The sequence below is a fragment of the Urocampus carinirostris genome, chromosome 14 (assembly GCF_059441175.1).
Source record: "Urocampus carinirostris isolate Australia breed hairy pipefish chromosome 14, RoL_Ucar_1.0, whole genome shotgun sequence".
NCBI lineage: Eukaryota > Metazoa > Chordata > Actinopteri > Syngnathiformes > Syngnathidae > Urocampus > Urocampus carinirostris.
In genome coordinates this window covers 27,642,288-27,660,643 of record NC_142362.1, presented here as the reverse complement: position 1 = coordinate 27,660,643, position 18,356 = coordinate 27,642,288, and the positions used below count along the sequence as shown (strand labels likewise).

At 40.7% G+C, this 18,356-nt stretch overlaps 1 protein-coding gene across 1 annotated transcript; it reads right to left on the bottom strand.

Moving 5' to 3' along the window:
- Positions 1 to 11,062: 11,062 nt before the first annotated feature.
- u2af1 (U2 small nuclear RNA auxiliary factor 1) lies at positions 11,063 to 17,327 on the bottom strand. Its single transcript, XM_088352480.1, has 8 exons — positions 17,213 to 17,327; positions 15,347 to 15,434; positions 14,878 to 14,944; positions 14,740 to 14,789; positions 14,548 to 14,646; positions 14,342 to 14,475; positions 11,459 to 11,554; positions 11,063 to 11,375 (listed from the first exon to the last, which is right to left on the bottom strand). Exons 1-8 carry the CDS (start codon positions 17,254 to 17,256, stop codon positions 11,243 to 11,245), a joined length of 711 nt encoding a protein of 236 aa, XP_088208606.1. The 5' UTR covers positions 17,257 to 17,327; the 3' UTR covers positions 11,063 to 11,242.
- Between the last annotated feature and the right edge of the window lie 1,029 nt (positions 17,328 to 18,356).

Sequence of the window (18,356 nt, the reverse complement as noted above, 5' to 3'; positions counted from 1 at the left end):
TTTATTGATTTTGTTGGTATTTATCGGGGGTGTCTTGGCACGAAACCTAGCAGTCGTGAAAGTCTAAAGGACAACTACGTAACTTTTCATAAATATTAGTTCAGCCGTTTTGGAGCCTATAAGTCACCTACATACTCACATACACACACAAATTGGGATTAATAGAACAGTTTAGATCAGGGGTCAGCAACCTTTTCGGTGCGGGGTGCCACTTTCAAATTTCCTTGTAAATCAGTGTGCCACACCAAGATTAATGACTCGCACAACATTTTTTTAATATCCAACTAAGCTGTCATTTTACACCAGTCCAAATATACAACATGGATATACACTTCAATCGTATAAGTCAGTGTTTTCAGGCCTTTTTGAACCAAGGTACACTTTTTTTTATAAAAAGTTCCGTGGCACACCGTCCGTCGAAAATGTTTGAAAATGAAGTTATGTCAAATATTTTACTGCCCTACCTCATAAGCAGATAACTACTATATAAAAAGAAAATACTTAAAATGAAAAAGAATGATGTGTTTTATGTTTTTATTTTTTACAGTGCAATCTTAAACCGCTTTGTTAAACAAATTAAGTTATTAAATGAAATGTACTGTGCCACTTCAAGAGCAGATAATTAGTACATGAAAAGTATATAAAAACTACGGCCACCTACTGATATGGATGACTATTACAGTTCCTTGTCTGAAAAGTGCAAAAATACTGAATAATGGCCTGATTTTTTGGAAAAATAATATTCCAGCAGCACACTAGACAAGGTCTCACGGCACACTAGTGTGCCCCGGCAAACTGGTTGAAAAACACTGGTATAATTGACCTATTTATCTTCCACTATTCTTGTTCATCAATTAACTAAAATATGAATGTGAACGACATGTGGAAAGGCCTGTAGCCATTCTGACTTCAACTTTTTCCCACACGAATTAACCAGAATCAACCATTCTTCATCAACTATAAACTACAATCATAAAACAAGTAATATGGTCAGCTACTATACCATTCATCAATGATATCTTGTTGCAGAAAATATCAAAACTTGTAATAACAGTAGCAATGCAGAAGGCACGCGCATTACGCGCACACACACACATGCTTCTTTAAAATATTCGCCATGAGTCAATGGTTTTCCGTGCTTTGCTATTTAGTGAGCAATTTGTCAGATAGCTTCAGTGGTGGTGTTTTTAGCAGTGACAAAGGTTTTTAGGGTCTGTGTTTGTTTGCTACCTGGACACAGCGCATTTTAATGTCTCCGCCTTGAATTCATGTTCATGTTTCGTCTCCTAATGACGTTTAACACTTGATGCGCGAGGTACAACTCTCTCGAGGAATAATGCACAAAACAGCACGGTCATTTTTTGCACAAAGCCCCAGTCATCTGTCCACGCTGGCTGGGAAGAACGAAATGTTTTCGCTCGAGGAGCCGTCATGATTCGTTCATTTATCGTGCGCGTGTGTTTTGTTGGCGGGGTTAAGACACGGAGCTCTCCTTTGCGTAGCGCTGCGCAAACACGCGCTGACACACGGAGGGGCGCTAACGTAAATGGTAAATGGTCTGCATTTTTATAGCGCTTTTCAAGTAAAGCTTTTGTTTGTTTGTTTGTACATGATTCAATTGTTTGTTTGTTTGTACATGATTCAAATTGAATCTTTTCTTCCGGCGCCGTCACGAATGGCAGCCACTCCAGCAGCTCCCGTGTTATTTTCGATTGTTCTCGATTGTTCTCAGCTCAGGGATGCTGCTGGAAATGTGAATTTCCCTTCGGGGATGAACAAAGTATCTATCTATCTATCTATCTAAATAACACGGTGAAAATGTTTAAATTTCAGGTAAAAAAAAAATTCATTATCATTTTGCCGACCCCTGGTTTAGATTAAACAGATCTGAGGCGCGGTGGTTAACGCATGTGCGGCACAGTTCATGTCTTGGGAACCTCCTGCGTGGGTTCAAATCCAGCTCCAGACTTCCTGTGCGGAGTTTGTATGTTCTCCGGGCACTCCGGTTTCCTCCCACATTCCAAAAACATGCATTTCAGGTGAATTGGCCGGTCCAAATTGTCCCTAGGTGTGAATGAGCGAGCGAGTTGTCTGTCCCCGTGTGCCCTGCGATTGGCTGGCAACCAGTTCAGGGTGTCCCCTGCCCACTGCCCGATGATTGCTGGGATGGGCTCCAGCAACCCCGCGACCCTACTGAGGATAAGCGGTGTGGCTAATGATAATGATAATGAGGAAATTTACTCGTTAGTTGAGCAATTCGATCTTTGAACGAATTAGACTGGTAAGAAGAGGTACAACCGATCATACTTTTTGACAGCGATCATTAGAATGGTGTAGCATAGCACAAGCCTAAATGCCCCCAAGGTTACACAGCGTCCCAACCCACATGCTTTTTCCTAAACAATCCCATTTGCAGGCTGGGAGGCGTCCCACAGAAGATCAAGAAATGTGAGGAAAGTGCAGAACAACAAAAGCCGCGGCTGCACTCCCTGCAAGGGTACTCGGATGACGCACGAAGACAGAATTTACAACAACTCGACAATAACGCTGTTTTAAATGTGTCCTTTTATGCCGTATCTGCATCTGTAATCCCATCTCGTTCTCCTTCGGGCTGTCTCAAAGTGTTATATGCGCGCGTGACATGTGGGGAGAAAAAATGCATGTTATCTGTAATATCTGCCGCACTGAAAAACTTCAGAGAAGCTGTGACAGTGGCGTTTGATTTGATGTATGACACCCAGTTCGACTCCAGCACACTTTGTTCTCTCTTTTTCTTTGTCTGTCTCTCTTTCAAAAAAAAAAAAGAAAATGAAAAACAAAAACATGTTTGTGTTACTTATCTGTCAATCAATTAGCCAGTCCCTAAATGATGATTATGTTCTGACATGTTTATATAAATGAAAACCGGCCTTCAGTTTTCATTTCTCATTATCTTGAAATACAATTATTGTCAGAACCATAACAGGAGGAGGACCCAAATGCATAACGTTTTCACACAAGCTTTATTTTACGGGAATGGGGCAGTCATGCTCGTGAACACAAACACCAGTGATTCGGCGATCGTTGGGCAGAAGAAGTGAGACTAAAGTCCGGCGTGGAAAAACAGGAAGCAAGAGGCCGACGAGATCGATACCAGATACACCAGCAGATACCGGACAACGGGGTCGATAACGCAAAGGACGGGACAGACAGGATCAATACCAGATACACCAGCAAATACCGGACGGACGGGGTCGATACTGGACAGGACGGGACAGCCAGGATCGATACTATATACACGAGCAGATTCCGAACAGACAGGATCGATACCGAACAGGACGGGACAGACATGATCGATACAAGATACTGGAGACTAGAGTCAGATATCAAACAGGACGAGACAGACTGGATCGATACAGGATACAGGAGACTGGCGCAAGATATCAGACAGGATGTGACAGGCGGAATCGATACCGAATACTGGAGACTGTAGCAAACAGGAAGAGATAGACGGGATCGATACCAGACACTGGGATTGGAGTCAGATATCAAACATGACGAGAGAGACGGGGTCGATACCGGACAGGATACACAAGCAGGATACCGGACAAAGTCAAAACACACGTCTTGCAGGTGCAGAGGTACGTTGACGGACCGACAAGGGGAAAGTGAAAGCACTGAGCTTAAATAGGAGGGAAGCCAATCAGGCAACAAGCCGCAGTTGGCGCCAAACGGGCGGGGCCAAGTGAGGGCAATGGGCAACCGTGACAATTATAACAAATTGATTTTAGCATTTATAAGAACCATTTAAAAATTGCCAGTCAATTCTTGTAATTCTCTTTAAATGACTGTATCAAAGAAAATATTAAAGTACGTTACTGGTGTTATATTATTCTCTAAAATTCCGTCCAGTGTTTATGAACCTCTTTTCATGGATTTAGCACCAGTGTTACATTGAGGATTGTTAACATTTTTAAGGAATTGTAAAAAAACAAACATTTTTAATTAAAGTTAATTTTCCTTATTTTATATATTACGTGACCAGAAAAATATCAATAGGGGGACAAAGGGGGAAGACAGAGAAGAGAGATGTGGGTACAAAGGGAGAAAAGGAAGAGACAGAGAGAGAGAAAGAAAAAAAGTGGCAGTGAGGAAGAGAGAGAAAAGGGGAAAGCGGGAGAAGAAATGCTTGGACAAAGAGGAGAAAGGCAGAAAGGGGAGAGGCAGAAGGAGAGCCAAGGAAAAAGTGGCAGTGACAAATAGAAAGAAGGGGGAAGAGAGAGAGAATGAGAGTGAGAGAAAGAGAGGGGAGAGAAAGAGAGGTCGAGAGAGTGACAGAGAGAGGGACGTGATACAAGGGGGAGATCAGAGAACTAAAAAGGGGGAAAAGAATGGGTGATAGAGAAAAAGAGAAAAACATAGAGGAGAGAGAGATGATAAAAAGGCAGAGATAAATAGAGAGAAATGGAGAGATAGGTGGAGAAAGCAAGGGTAGAGTGAAAGAAATGGGCAGATAGAGAAGAAGAGATAGACAGAGAGAAACATACATACAAAGATGGAGGAGAGGGAAAGAAAAGGGGTCGGAGAGAAGGGTCAGAGAGAGAAAAGGAGAAGTAGAGGATAGATGGCGAGCTAAATAATGGGGAGGGAGAGTGGGGTGAGAGAGAGAGACACACAGAGAGAGAGAGAGACAGAGACAGAAACAGAGACACAGAGAGACTGAGGTAGGGATGACGATAGAAGGGGGAGAGGACAGCATTAGAAAGTGGGACAAAGAAAGGGCAAGACAGGGAAAGACAAAGTGCAGAAAGGGAAAAGGGGAAGGGGTAGAGGTGGATGGAAAGAAATTGAGAGAGAAAGGATAGAGTGAAAGAAAGAGACAGACCGGTAGGTAGAGAGGGAGAGAGAGAGAGAGAGAGAGAGAGAGAGAGAGAGAGAGAGAGAGAGAGAGAGAGAGAGAGAGAGAGAGAGAGAGAGAGAGAGACTGAGGTAGGGACGGTGATAGAAGGGGAAGAGGAGAGCATTAGAAAGGGGGACAAAGAAAGGGTAAGAAAGAGAAAGACAAGGAGACAGAAAGGGAAAGGGGAGGGGTAGAGGTGGATGGAAAGAACTTGTGAGAGAAAGGAGGATAGAGTGAAAGCAAAAGACACAGAGAGGTAAAGAGAGAGAAGGAGAGAGGGAGAGAGAGACTATTTTCGACCTATCGAGCGCCCCAAATAACCCCCCTCCAGCACCCCGTCCCCTAATGGACGCTACAATCAAGCGCTATCAGAGCCTCCACCTTCTGACGCAAACTCGCAGGCAAGAGGTCGTGACTGCAGGTGCCACAAGCCCTTTCACGCCCCCCCTCCTAAAACCATCTCCCTTCCCCTCCTCCCCCCCGGCGATTGGGATAACGCTGCCCTGACCGTTTTGCTGCGTGTTGCGTTGAATGGTATGGGACGCGACATGAGAGGCCCGAGTGACACAAGCGCAGACAACAGAGCGCTGACGAACTTCCTCTGGCGGGCTTTGTGAACGATGAGGTGACGTCTACGTCACTCACACCCGATTGTGTAAGTGTGTACGGCCAGTTGCTGATATCTCCGTGTGTCCTTGTCCGATTAGAAACACAATGACGACATTTACACAGCGACACTGAAGGCAACATGACGTCACAACTCCAACTGTCCAAAGCCTGAGGAATTCAGAGGACATGAAAGAAACTTATACTAAGTTAAAATAGAAACTCGGATTTATTTCATTAGAATTCTTTTAGAATTTCGTCCATCTTCTATGCGGTGCCTCCTAATGCACCAAAATAATCTTACACCATATATTTTTTTCAAACGTGTTCATTTAAGTAGTTTAACATGTTATATTGTACATGTCAAGTCATGTGTTTTGTTATATCATATATATTGTTAATTAACATTTTGTTGTGAGATACTGAGTTGCTCGACATGAATGTGGTTTATTATAAAAAGTTCAAAAATTAAGTAGCTTGGACGTTCACTGTAGAAGGAAAACACATGCTAATATAATTAAGTAGAATAATACATTTTCTTATTCAAATTATTAATTCATTGATTGAAGGGATACCCACAAACCTGTGTTTTTTCATTTTCTCCTTCTATACTTCCTTTTTTTCTTAACTTCTTTATACAGCATAATAATTTTTAATATAATGCATCAAAGCAAGTGAGCCATTTGAGAGCCGGCTCTCTTTAATGAGTTGAGCCGAAAAAGCCACTTCTCTAAAGAGACGGACTTCCTTTCACTACACAACTGCCCGGATCAAATCCGATGTTTTTTAAGACCACATGTATTTCAAATTTACTCAATCAACTCCGCCTGTTGTTTTCAGATCAGAATGACTTACGGCGCTTTCGCTTTTTTCACGTGTGATCGGAATGATGCATGATGGGAAATCCCCAGGCGGCAGACGCATGCGCACAGTAGCATCAAACCGCTCGCTTCGTTTGCAACGAAAAAAACGATACCGAGATAGAGGCTACCGCGGCGAACTCGTTTGACTTGATTGATTTGCCGTTTCGTGATAGTCAGTGTTTACCGGATGGTACCCATAATTGACAAATTTGCGTTTTTCCGTACAGATTTTTTGTACGTCGTACACGTCTTAAAATGGATATAAACTTACTTTGTACGGCAAAAACATACAGGTTGACAGGTATGCATTTCAGGCATGTTGGGTTGCAAATATAGTGGCCCTCTTTGAGTTCATTCTTTGTAGAATAGAATAGAATAGAATAGAATAGAATAGAATTTACTTTTATTGTCATTCTTTGTAACCATGCACACAGAACGAAATGTCGATACACCTGATCCGTACAGTGAAACTGTAACGAGCCGATTCAGCCGCAGCCAAACAGGGCACCGCCATTTTAGACCCAACTGCTGTGTTGGGAGTCATTAGGTGACCAAACCCCCCAATTCCAACCCTTAATGCCGAACGCCAGGCAGGGAGGCAATGAGTACCAATGTTGTAAGTCTTAGGTAAGACTCGGCCGAGGCTTGAACCAGCGACCTCCCAGTCTCGGAGCGGGCGCCCCACCATCTAGGCTACTGAGCTCCTTTTGCTGCGATCACAGCCAAAAGTCTTTCTGGGTTAGCTTGTCTTGTTTTTTTTAACCACTAGATGTCGCTGTATGCTGAGAACTAGTGCTGAAAAGCCCAAGGAAGAATACAAACCACGGTGACTCGAATTGACCAAAATGAAGCATTTTACTTCATTATTTTCACCAAGTCTTTCACAAAGTTGTGTTTTAGGAAGCTGGATGGAGCCAAACTCAAGGCAATTTTGGCAGAAAATCTGTCGTAGTATGGAAGGGACCTGAGAATGGGGCGAAGGTCGACCTTCCAACAGGACAACGACCCTAAAACTAAGGCATAAACTACAATGACATGGTTTAAAAATAACAATAGAAAGGTGTTAGAACGACCAACAACAGGCAATTGTACAAAGTATAAACTCAAAGCAGGCCTACTTTTCAATTTTTTAATGTTAGCACAATATGAAATTAGATTTAGAGAATGTTTGAGTTTTTTATCTTTACATTTAAAGCCTAAACTATGGCAATTTGTCAAACAGTTCTTGGGGAAGCATTGGGGGGAGCTGTGGAGGTGGGGAAAATCGGAAACAATCAGGCCATTTGATGCCAGCCATTACACTGATGTGAAAATGAGTTTGACACCCCTGTTCTATGAGAATAGCACTTCTAATAATCACTGACACTTCCCTATCATGAAGTTACACAACTTTGCAAAGTCTTCTTTGTAATGATTGGCTGTCTTCTGCATCTCTGACGCATCATCCGCTCTGGCTTTCACAGTATCCCAACTCCGAGGTGACGGGTTCAAGTTTTTCTTCAATTATTTGTAGCAGGCGACGGCCGGGAGGGAAAAGAACCTTCGTCATCTGCATATATTTGTATAAAGTGTTCATTAGGATGCGCACATGCACACCCTCCAGCATGAAAGTGTGGACATCTGATGGCACGTGTACGTCCGCTTTGACGATTGCGTCAAAGCCCAGACACAATGCAAAGAGGAAAGGAGGGTGGGGAAAGGAACGAATGATCGCGTTCGTTGTCAGACACTTGTGATTCTTGCAGCTTGTAATAATCTGATGGAAGAATCCTGTCATTGTGTGAAGGCAATAGCACGCTTTTGTACAGAAATGCGACGTAATTTGTTACAGCAATAGCGGAAGGGGTTGAGAATCGAAGGGCAATGATGATTTAGGACGTGTTTCTCTAGGTTCTTTATGTCCTGCCAGCTGTCCCTGCACTGGAATCATTTTCTAGACCAGGCGTGTTCAAACATAAGGAGTGTGTGGCATGATTTTAAGGTTGGTATACCTTTTTCATGGCCAAAGTCAAGCACTTTTAAGGACTTTCAAAGACAGTTTGCAAATCTATCCAGTTGAAATGGTGAGGGATGGATGGTACCAGGCTGTTCTTGCCCAATACAGACCACAGGAAATGGTGCATCTACGACCCAGGTGGTTGAGGGATCCAACACCATTAAAAGAAGAAATCCGGTGTGAATAGTGTATTACATCATCCATCCATTATCTGCACCGCTTATCACCAGTAAGCTCGCGGGAGTGCTGGAGCCCATCCCAGCTATCTACGGGCAGTGGGCAGGAGACACCCTCAACTGGTTGCCAGCCAGTAGCAGGGCACACAGAGACAGACAACTCACTCGCTCATTCACACCTCGGGACAATTTGCACCGGCCAATTAACATGACATGCATGTTTTTGGAATGTGGGAGGAAGCCAGAGTGCCTGGGGGAAACCCACGCAAGCACGGGGAGAACATGCAAACCCCACACAGAAGTTTGGTCTCATGACCTCAGAACTGTGCCACACAAGTGCTAACCACTGCGCCGCCGTGCTGCCCATGGCTTCGGTCATGTTGTCTCAATGTTCATATACTGTATTCTCTCGGTGTATCGCAGTTTATTTTTCGCTACTTTTTGGATTTTCATCGTGCGTGGTGTTCTGTGTCGTAACGCACACAGGAGAATTGGATCTCATGACCTCAAAACTGTGCCACCAATGCGCTAAGCACTGCACCACTGTGCCACCCTAGTGTATTATGTTGATCCAAAAATATATCTGCAATTTACATATTCAATGTTTAGTCTTCTGTTTGCATTTAATAAAAGATATTTTTTTTCAGATCTCGATTAAATCACAAATATATTTGTGGATCTGAACAATACATGTGTACATATTTTTAGGACAAATCTATCCTTTTCAAGTGTGAAAAAATGACAGTAATATATAGGTTGTATTTTCACATGCGGGAACTTTGTCCCATTACAATTTACCCCTGGGAAAGGCTACGTAATTGATACGTAATCCTTGCACTGAAACATATTTCATAGTGCCCTTTTTAGGTGAAGCACGATCCTGCCCTTATAGGTGTGACTTATAGGGAGCGATCATGCTTCGTCAGGCAATGCTGTACAAACTAATGCCAGCTGCCGTTAATCACGAGTGACGAAGAAATGCAATGGCAAGGCGAAGCCACCAGAGAACAGGGTCAGCGTTATTTATAGGAAGACTTGATAAACATCGCAACAATTTCAAGCATTTACACGCTCTTTAGCCAAAATTCAAGCACTTTTTAATCCTTGTGAACACGGAGAGCTGTACAAATGAACATGACTTGACATGACATTATGAATTAATTTTCAAGGATTTCAAGCACCTGTACGAACCCTGATTGTGAGTTTCCAGTAGGCCAACACAAGCCAGATGGCGCCATAGAACTGACTACGTGAATAGGCACACCTTATGGAGAATCCCTCTTTTCCGTCGAAAACGCGACTCTTGACACTGTAAAGAAAAAAACAAAAACAAAAGCTCTGCCCTCTGCGAGAAGGAAGCAAAGGTGTAAAAGTAGACCCAGCCTAATACTATAGTTTGATGTTATTGCCCGTTTACAACTAAAAGTGTTATTTGTACGTCATTTTGAGAGTAGTATGACATTTGAGGTTTCTTTTTTATCCAGAGCTCACACTTGAGTATGTTTGTGGTCAGTTTGTTCAGATGTAAAGCTGCATTTAGTCAACTGCTAAAATAAAGTTCACACGTTCAATGCCAAACATGAAACACATTTTCCAATTTGAATGAATGCAAACAGCATTAATCCGTTAAAAGGTCATCAAAAGCAACCAAACCCCCATCATATCAACTTAAAACTGCCCTGGAGGTACACTAATGTTCATGAATATGTATTTTTCTGGACACTGTAGCAGTTTTTTCCCATAGTTTGGCCCAGGGTGCGACTTATACTCAGGTGCCACTTTTGTTTTTCTCCTTCTTAATTATGTATAATTTTTGGTTGGAGAAATTTATAATCCAAAAAATAGGGTACTTTGTGATCTATTTGGGTTTTTTTAATTGTTGCTGCTAAATTTTATTGCACTTCTTTCCATTGTTATAAATTGTACTATTTTTTTTTCATTGCATTATAACTTAAGTCGATTTTCTGATCTCTATGCTGTAATTTTTTTGTCCATTTACCCTGAGTTATTTTTCTTTTATCTTCAGCCTTTACTAAATGTTTAACCCTGGAGTGCCATGTCTTATCTTGTTGCATACAATGTTACACAATGTCGATTTTAAATACAATACAGTATAGTCAATTGAATTCTAAGTCAATGGAAGGTTATTGGCTCCATTTTTTCCTCTCCAAGAAGTTAGCCCCCTGGCAGACCATGGGCGGTACTGCAGCTCCGATGAGCTGTTAATGGAAGCCGATTTGACTCCCATTTCTTTCAAGGAATTTGTCCTCTTGCAGGCAAGGGGCGGTACTGCAGCTCCCGTTATAAGTCAATAAAAGCTAATTGGCTGCGTATTTGCTCCCTGGCAGGGCCACAGGTCCCTTTTTGACTCGTGCACCTGCTAACTTTTAGTGGTGACATCACTGATTTTGAAGACTGGAAAACTGATCGATCGGACACAAAATTCTGATACCTAAACGTCGGTAAAATGGGTCGTTCATAACGAAGTAACAATCTACAGAAAAACAAAGCCATAACAAAATATTCAGCCGATTAGACGTCAGACGTTACATAAAAATTTTAATGGGGTGAAATGAGTTATAACATAGGTCATTAAACAGCTGTCACAGCTTTAACATCTGGCATCACTCAATTCTTCCTACAATACAGGTGGGGAGGGGGTACAAACTTAAAAAAACGGTGTAGAAGATACATGTAAGCAAGTTGTCTTGGCTTCTTTGCTTCAGAAACGCCCCGAACGCTCCCGGTCTCTGGAGCGGCGTCTATCGTGGTCGCGGCCGCCCCCTCGGCCACCTCTGTCCCGGTCCCTCGAACGGGATCGGCGTTCTCTGGAGCGTGAACGGGACCTGTGACGGCTGCGTCGAGAAGAAAGCGACCATTACAGACTGTAAATAATTCTATTTTGTCGGCGGATTCGTTTACAACAGTGTCGACGTACCCTCCCTTCCGGCGACGTCCGTACAACTCTCTCCTCAGCTCGCGTGAGATGGGCTTTAGGTGCATGAAATTGCAAAAGCCCCCCCGAGTGCATTCCCTGAGGGGAGAGGAAAACGTATGAGCAGAGAAAACACAAGTCGTCATAAAACTTACAAACCAGTGAAAAAAGAATGCAGTGTTTGCAACAGCATTGACAGTTGCTGGCTAGGATTTACTTGGTCCCACCAGGGTCTCATAACCTTGTATTTTTAAATACAATTTTTGATATTTGTAAGCAAAGTTGATCAAAATTACATGAAAATATCTCATTAGGTAAAAGGTTGCGAACACCATGGAGTGCTGCTTGTATACGTGGTTGTCTCTGTTGCTGCACTTATTTGTTTTGGGGTGGGGGCAGCAGCACAAGTGAGGGAACGAGGTCAAAGAAAGGAGAGAGAGTGGAGTACTAGGACAAAAAGAAAGAAATTAGTCTAAGTAGGAAGATTTTCCCTGTCAACGGATACACGTTTCCTATGATTTATACGCTTTTGGATCATTTGGAATTGTGTACACCATTTGAGACGTGAAAAAATGTATTAAAAAAAGTTGTATTTGTTAGATCGATAGTGTATTTCAGCTCTGATCTGGATTGTCTCGGTCATTGGAAGCAGACGACTGATATATCCACGGTACACAAATTATATCCTCAATCAATTTCCCCCCAATCATATTCTTTACACAAATTATTTTACATCGTCAGTCTTGCTGTGAGTAAATAGAAACATTTTTTGCAATAAACTTCTGCCTCCTTAACCATGCTTCGAGGTTGTTTTGCTGTGTCATTGCCTTTCATAACTAGTGTATTTATGATTCAATAGTTTATGGGGGCACAAATTCATCATTGAGCTAATCCCCGGACCCGGCTAGACTGTCTACCCACCAGGGTCTCACAAATTTCTATGGGAAACACTGTCAGGTGTCAATAGAGGTGTAGAACTTTCACAATCTGCAAAACTTTGGGTGAGCGACAACACTTTGAATTTTTCTTTGTGTTATTTACTGTAACAAACCGTCAATTATGTAAGTGATGTATAAATGTTTGCACCTTTCAGGATCCCTTAATCACATGGGTCATAGGGGCACTAGTACAGCCTGGTGGCACCTATCCCTCTCCAGGCCAAAAAATTTCTACTGGCCACAAATATGACCAAGTATAATAAACGAGTAAGTTCTCCTAAAGCTAATTCTGGTTGTGGGAACTTTGTAAAACATTCTTTGGTTCAATGTGTGTTCTCATTAGATTTTTTTCCAGGCAGAGGGTACAATTTCTATAGTTAGTTTTGTGGGAAGGTAATAATGGCTAAAAATCTCTAGAATGGATGGCACCGAACAATTAAACTCGTTTGTTGTCCTCGGGTCAAAATGACCCGCCGCTGCGTTGTTACCAGTCCAGAAAAAATCCCATACATTTTATTTTAACTTAAAATCAAATAACTTTTCCTAGTTTGGACCCAACCATAAAAGTAGTTTTTCTTCACATTTCCATGTAAGCTATATGACAAAATGTACAAGTCCTTTAAAAAAAAAAAAAAAAAAAAAAAAAAAAAAAAAAAGACAACAGGAGGGTAAAATGCGCCCCCTTTAATGAGCTTACAGGCTACCGTAGCACACTCTAGGATAGCAATTATGCACTCCTAAATTTTGTTATTGTGAGAGTCCAGTGATTCCTGAGTAACTTGTTCCTTCGTCTTATCCAAGTTATGCGCGATCTTCACAGCACTTAGACGTAATACATTTCTTTACTTTATTCTGGTAATGCAGGTTATTCAGCTTGACAGCTATGAACCCTTAACATTTGAAGGGTACAAATAAAATACTGGATATTAAATACGACTAATCCTGAACATACATTTCAAATTCTTTAAGAACTAATCTTAACACAATTACGATAAAATGACAATTTTTTTAACCTTGGCGGTAAATTACAAATGAGATTTTGAATTTAATTTTCAGGGTAAAGGGTGAACAGCATATTGAGAAGTGTGGTTTCTTAAATCGGGATTTCTCTACTGGTGGGTCGGGCCCAAAAGTGGTTCACAGACCTGTTTTTAGTCGGTTACCGGCCTTTGCCTTGGTAAAAAAATAAAAATAACGGATGGTCAATTACACTCTTAAACAGTAGATGGTAAAAATGCCCTGCTCGATTTCTTCTTCCTGTTAAGTCAATCAAGTGTGACCACAGTTCATTTGATTGGGATTGTGTTGGTTTTATTTCCCTTCTCTTCCCGTAATAATGGGTCCCAAGACTTAGTGATAAGGGGAAGGAAACATGTAAAATAGTGGCAATGATTGAGATGAAGAAGGAAACTATTGTGAAATACAAAAATGTGTATGAAAGTCTGCGATTGACGTTATATTTATAGCTTTGCACCAGTACAATAAATCTGTGTTAACTATATAATTAGATAACTAACGATGTTTAGTTATTAATGTTTTGAATTTGTTTTACTATGAGGCTATTTCTCAGCAGTTTTAGCGGGTCACCTATATGTGAATGTATCATCTTATATTTCCTTTAACTGCACCAACTTTTCATTGGATACATTTGTGGAGTGGAAATTGTTTCTTGTTATGGTCGCAGCTTGTCAGAGTGGAATGGTGGGTCCTGGAGTCAGACCAGTTGAGGACCACTGCCTTAAATTTATACACAAGCATACTTTTTTTTTCAACCGTGTCTAAAATATTGATACACATTTTATAGTGTTGCAATCAATACAGGTGACTTGTCTATAAAAGTGAATACACAATAATAATAATACAAAATCTTTAATAAAAAAAGAACCCCTTGTAAAAGATTTTAACATATTGTGCAGTATGGAAACATTAGTGACCTATTCACACTTACCCCATTTCATACTGGCGACAGCAAGCTTCCCTGAAGTCGGTGACAGGAGAAAGCTCAGCATGGATGGGCTGCGCGTTGAACCAGCGATTGTTCAGGTCGATCACGGCCTTCTCGGCATCCTCTTCTGAGCGGAACTACAAATGAAACGGTCAAAATGTTGGAGGGTGAAACAAGGAGACAAAAACAAAGGAAAACCAAAAACCTACCTTGACATAAACATTGCCGACAAGATGGTCTCCTAGGTTGTCGCAAACGTTCATTTCCTCCACCTCGCCATATTTCTCCTCCATTTCTGTGAAGACCTCCTAAAAGCACAGCAAGGGAACAACCAGGCTTTATTCAATCCATTTACTTAAAAGAATAAACTTGGAGGAAAAAAACACCCCAAAAAATCTCACCTCAAAAAATTCGTCATAGTGCTCCTGCATTTCCATGTCACTGATGGCACCTAGTGGACACAACGTATAATTGACAAGATGTTAGACATCAGTTTTTGTCTTACAATAACTACTCTTAATATCAGAAAGTTATTATACATGTAAGGCCATCAGCAGACTGGGCACTGTTCTGAGGGTTGCGGTAAATGTTCAGGAGGGCGATGGTCTGAAATATCAAAAGGCACAAATTGAAAATTAATTCAAAGCACTTAACTTTAAACTAGTTGTATTTTACACAGTTTGTATATACAAGCACTCGCATCAACTTATTTTTCTCAAGGTACAACTGCACAAGCTAATAAGAACAGGCAACTTATGCAAAATGAGTTTCATTTTGATTCCCGACACCATGTCATAAAGAAAATCAATTGCAGACATTCTTTACTAGAATATGCACATTTACAATAAAACTTATGGTAAACAGTCTTACCAACTTGGTAAGAGACAACGTTTCATAAACACTTATAAATCAATTTGTGCACTTAGCCATACACATTCAAGTTTTGCGATGCTATCTCATTAAACTATGCATGTGTAAATGCAATTATGACAAAAGAAACGACTTTACCTGACTGAAAGTTGGTTTATTGTGTAATCTGGAACAGCGGTCACCATGTCGACAGGCACCAATTTTGAAATAAAAAGAACAATTTACTCTGGGGAAAGAGAAAAGAAAGGTTATGTTAACAATTTGCATACAATTGTATAAAAAAATCATACAAGTGGTTTGTTACAGGTCAACATTTCCAGAACGTATGAACAATGAATGTAGCCTATGTGTATTAAAATCGACGATTGAATTACTTTTTATGCTGCAATAGTTTTTTCCCTCCCACCAATACAAAAAAAAAATCTGCTGAAGGAGGAAGTCTGTCACTTTGAAGGTAAGGTCTATAATAACGATATGCTCTTGCAAAGAACATCCAATTGCAAACCGGTCATCCTGGAAAGGGGGTTTGCCTCATGGTTGACCAGTTGCCAAGGTTTCTTAAAATTTCCTAATGCTGATGTTTATAAAGTTTTCCCTTAGCATCGAGCAGGGTTCTGATCGTGGGATGTTTTATTAGTAGTATCCCTATGATATTTTAGTCATTAAATAAGAACATGGCTTGATGAGCAATTTTTGTTCATTAGTGACCATTAAATTGACATCACTTTGCATTCATTAATGCCTCCGAAGTAACTCCCAAGTTCCAAATTATTGCAAATTTCTGCAAAAGAACCTCTAGAACACAGGTGTCAAACAGGCGGCCCGCGGGCCAGATCAGGCCCGCTAAGAGATTGAATCTGGCCCGCGAGACAACACTCAGAGAAGCGCAAGAGAAAAACAACCTGCAGGTTGAAATATGTCAACTTGATGTTGCCAAAGAAATGTGCCTCGAACTAAGACACTGTACTTGTATTTCTCTCTCACTCTCATTCTTTTCCACCCCTTTTCTCCCACTCTCTGTCTCTTTCACTCTCCGTGTCTGTCATTTTCTCTTCCTCTGTTGCTCTTTGTCTCTTTCTCTCTCTGTGTCTTTTTAACTTCTTTTGCTCCAACCTCCTTTTCTCTTTCTCTCTTCCTACCCTCCCCGCTTTCTTTTCTCTTTTCTCTCCTTCTGTCTTTCTATTTCTCTTTGGATTTCTTTCTTCCTCTCCCTTTCTTTTCCCCCTCTCTCACGACTTTTTATCTTTTGTTTCTCACGCTCTCTCCCTCTCTCATTTTCTTTCTTTATCCCGCCCTCTCTCCCTCTTTCTCTTATTTCTTTATCTCTTTTTTTTTCTCTTTAATCTACTAGTCCGGCCCCCGACAGAATGTTTGTTCTATCGTGTGGCCCCCGAGTTAAAATGAGTTTGACACCCCTGCTCTAGAAGAAATGTGGAACAAACTACTATTCGGATACAAAAAACACTAATGTAACAAACACCGGCAGTACAGGAAATTATCTGAGATACTTAATCATACTTATTTCAATACGTATACTGAATAAAGCAAGTAAAAGATAATCACATTTTAATAAGGTGTAGAGCGACCAGTCTTTCGAATTTGAACTGAGTCGAGATGCTACCTAGCATATGTGCTTGGCGGCGCTTTCATTCAAACAAAGACTGCATTTCACTGCAACTCCTGTCACACTAATCCCGGAAAAAATACGACTTCCAGTGTCTTATAACATTAAAGCAATTCAATTTTTATTCCCACCAATAACACGTGGAAGCAGTCCAACAATGGTCGACATGTTCAAGTTGCAGGCCGAGACATGCTAGCAGCGCGGCATTTTATAGCTAGCCGTGCTAACCAGTGGCGAAAACCACGGAGCATGAGCCGCTAATGGTTGAGCTCTCATAAAGAGGCACCCCAGTAGCGCACAATAAAGAACAAATAAACCCATCGTCGCAAAATATACAACGTTTCACGAAGAAACATAGAACTGTTAATGAAATTGCTTACTTGTCTTTCTCGGTCCCAAAAATCGACGCCAAGTACTCCGCCATCTTGGCTAGCCTAAGTGGCCGATCGGCAACACCACGCTTTCCCGTCTCTCACCTTTCAGAATAAAAGAATCCCCAAACCACGAAGCAAATGAAACACGAAACAGTAGGTAATTTAATGTAAAAAAATATATATATATTTAAAAAAATCTATATTGTTAGCTCAGTCGCCCCAGTTACCTCTGTATATGATGTAATATATAAAAAATATGTTATTGGAATAGGTCGGTTAAATAATTTCACAAGTCTATGATAAACGTCTAAGCACGTTAAAACAATGGTGATAATAACACGGAAAGCAGTGTTGCGTGAAAGGAAATGTATATATATTTGTTATTTGTATTGTAATATACAAAAGGAGCTGCATTGTGTTTGACTCACAAAACAAAATGCGTCGCGTTAAAAGCGTCTCTATTTATTATGTTTGTATTAGTTGGGAGCTCCCTTTTTGCCATTGCTTTTCAAAATAAAAGCATGTACTGGAAATGATTCAATTTTAATTGTTTCCTCACGCCTCTCTGTATTGTTTTGTGTGAATACAGTTTAATTGATTTATGAGGAATATACGTTTGGGATTAAGACACCGAACTGTTTTTAACTAGGATTTTGAGCCCTCAGTTCTAATGGGTCAAAAGCATAATTTAATAATGAGTCACGTGTCAATCAAGTATGATTCTCTGTTTGGAGCAACTTTTCATGTCTTACCCTGAGTATTCTCTAAAATATGCTAAATGTTTATTAAAAAGTATTTTAATCATTCACTTAAAGTGTTCGCAATAATTGAACCTTAAAATAAATGCATTTATCATATTATTTTGTATTTCAGATCAATTTTTGGTTACACACACATGCTCAATTTTATTGTGTCCCCAGTGCAACGTAATCAACTACCTCTCGAACTTCCTCGAGAGGTGTAGGCCATCAAATTCGAAGATCATTTTTTTCTTTAATAAATACACTATACAAAACTCAATTTATTTATGCAATTAAATGTTATGAATTTATATTTATACGGTTTTTTAATACTACATGTCCTGTTCGAATGCGCTTTGCCCTCGAAAAAGACTACACTTCCATAAAAGCCATTTACAGGAAGTGACATC

Bases quoted from the DNA above. Each gene is read 5' to 3' on its own strand.
- u2af1 (XM_088352480.1), bottom strand. From the start codon at position 17,256: ATGGCGGAGTACTTGGCGTCGATTTTTGGGACCGAGAAAGACAA. The intron at 15,435-17,212 runs GTAAGCAATTTC...CTCTTTCCCCAG, and splicing joins TTTGGGACCGAGAAAGACAA to AGTAAATTGTTCTTTTTATT. The intron at 14,476-14,547 runs GTAGGTTTTTGG...TTTCATTTGTAG, and splicing joins TCGGCAATGTTTATGTCAAG to TTCCGCTCAGAAGAGGATGC.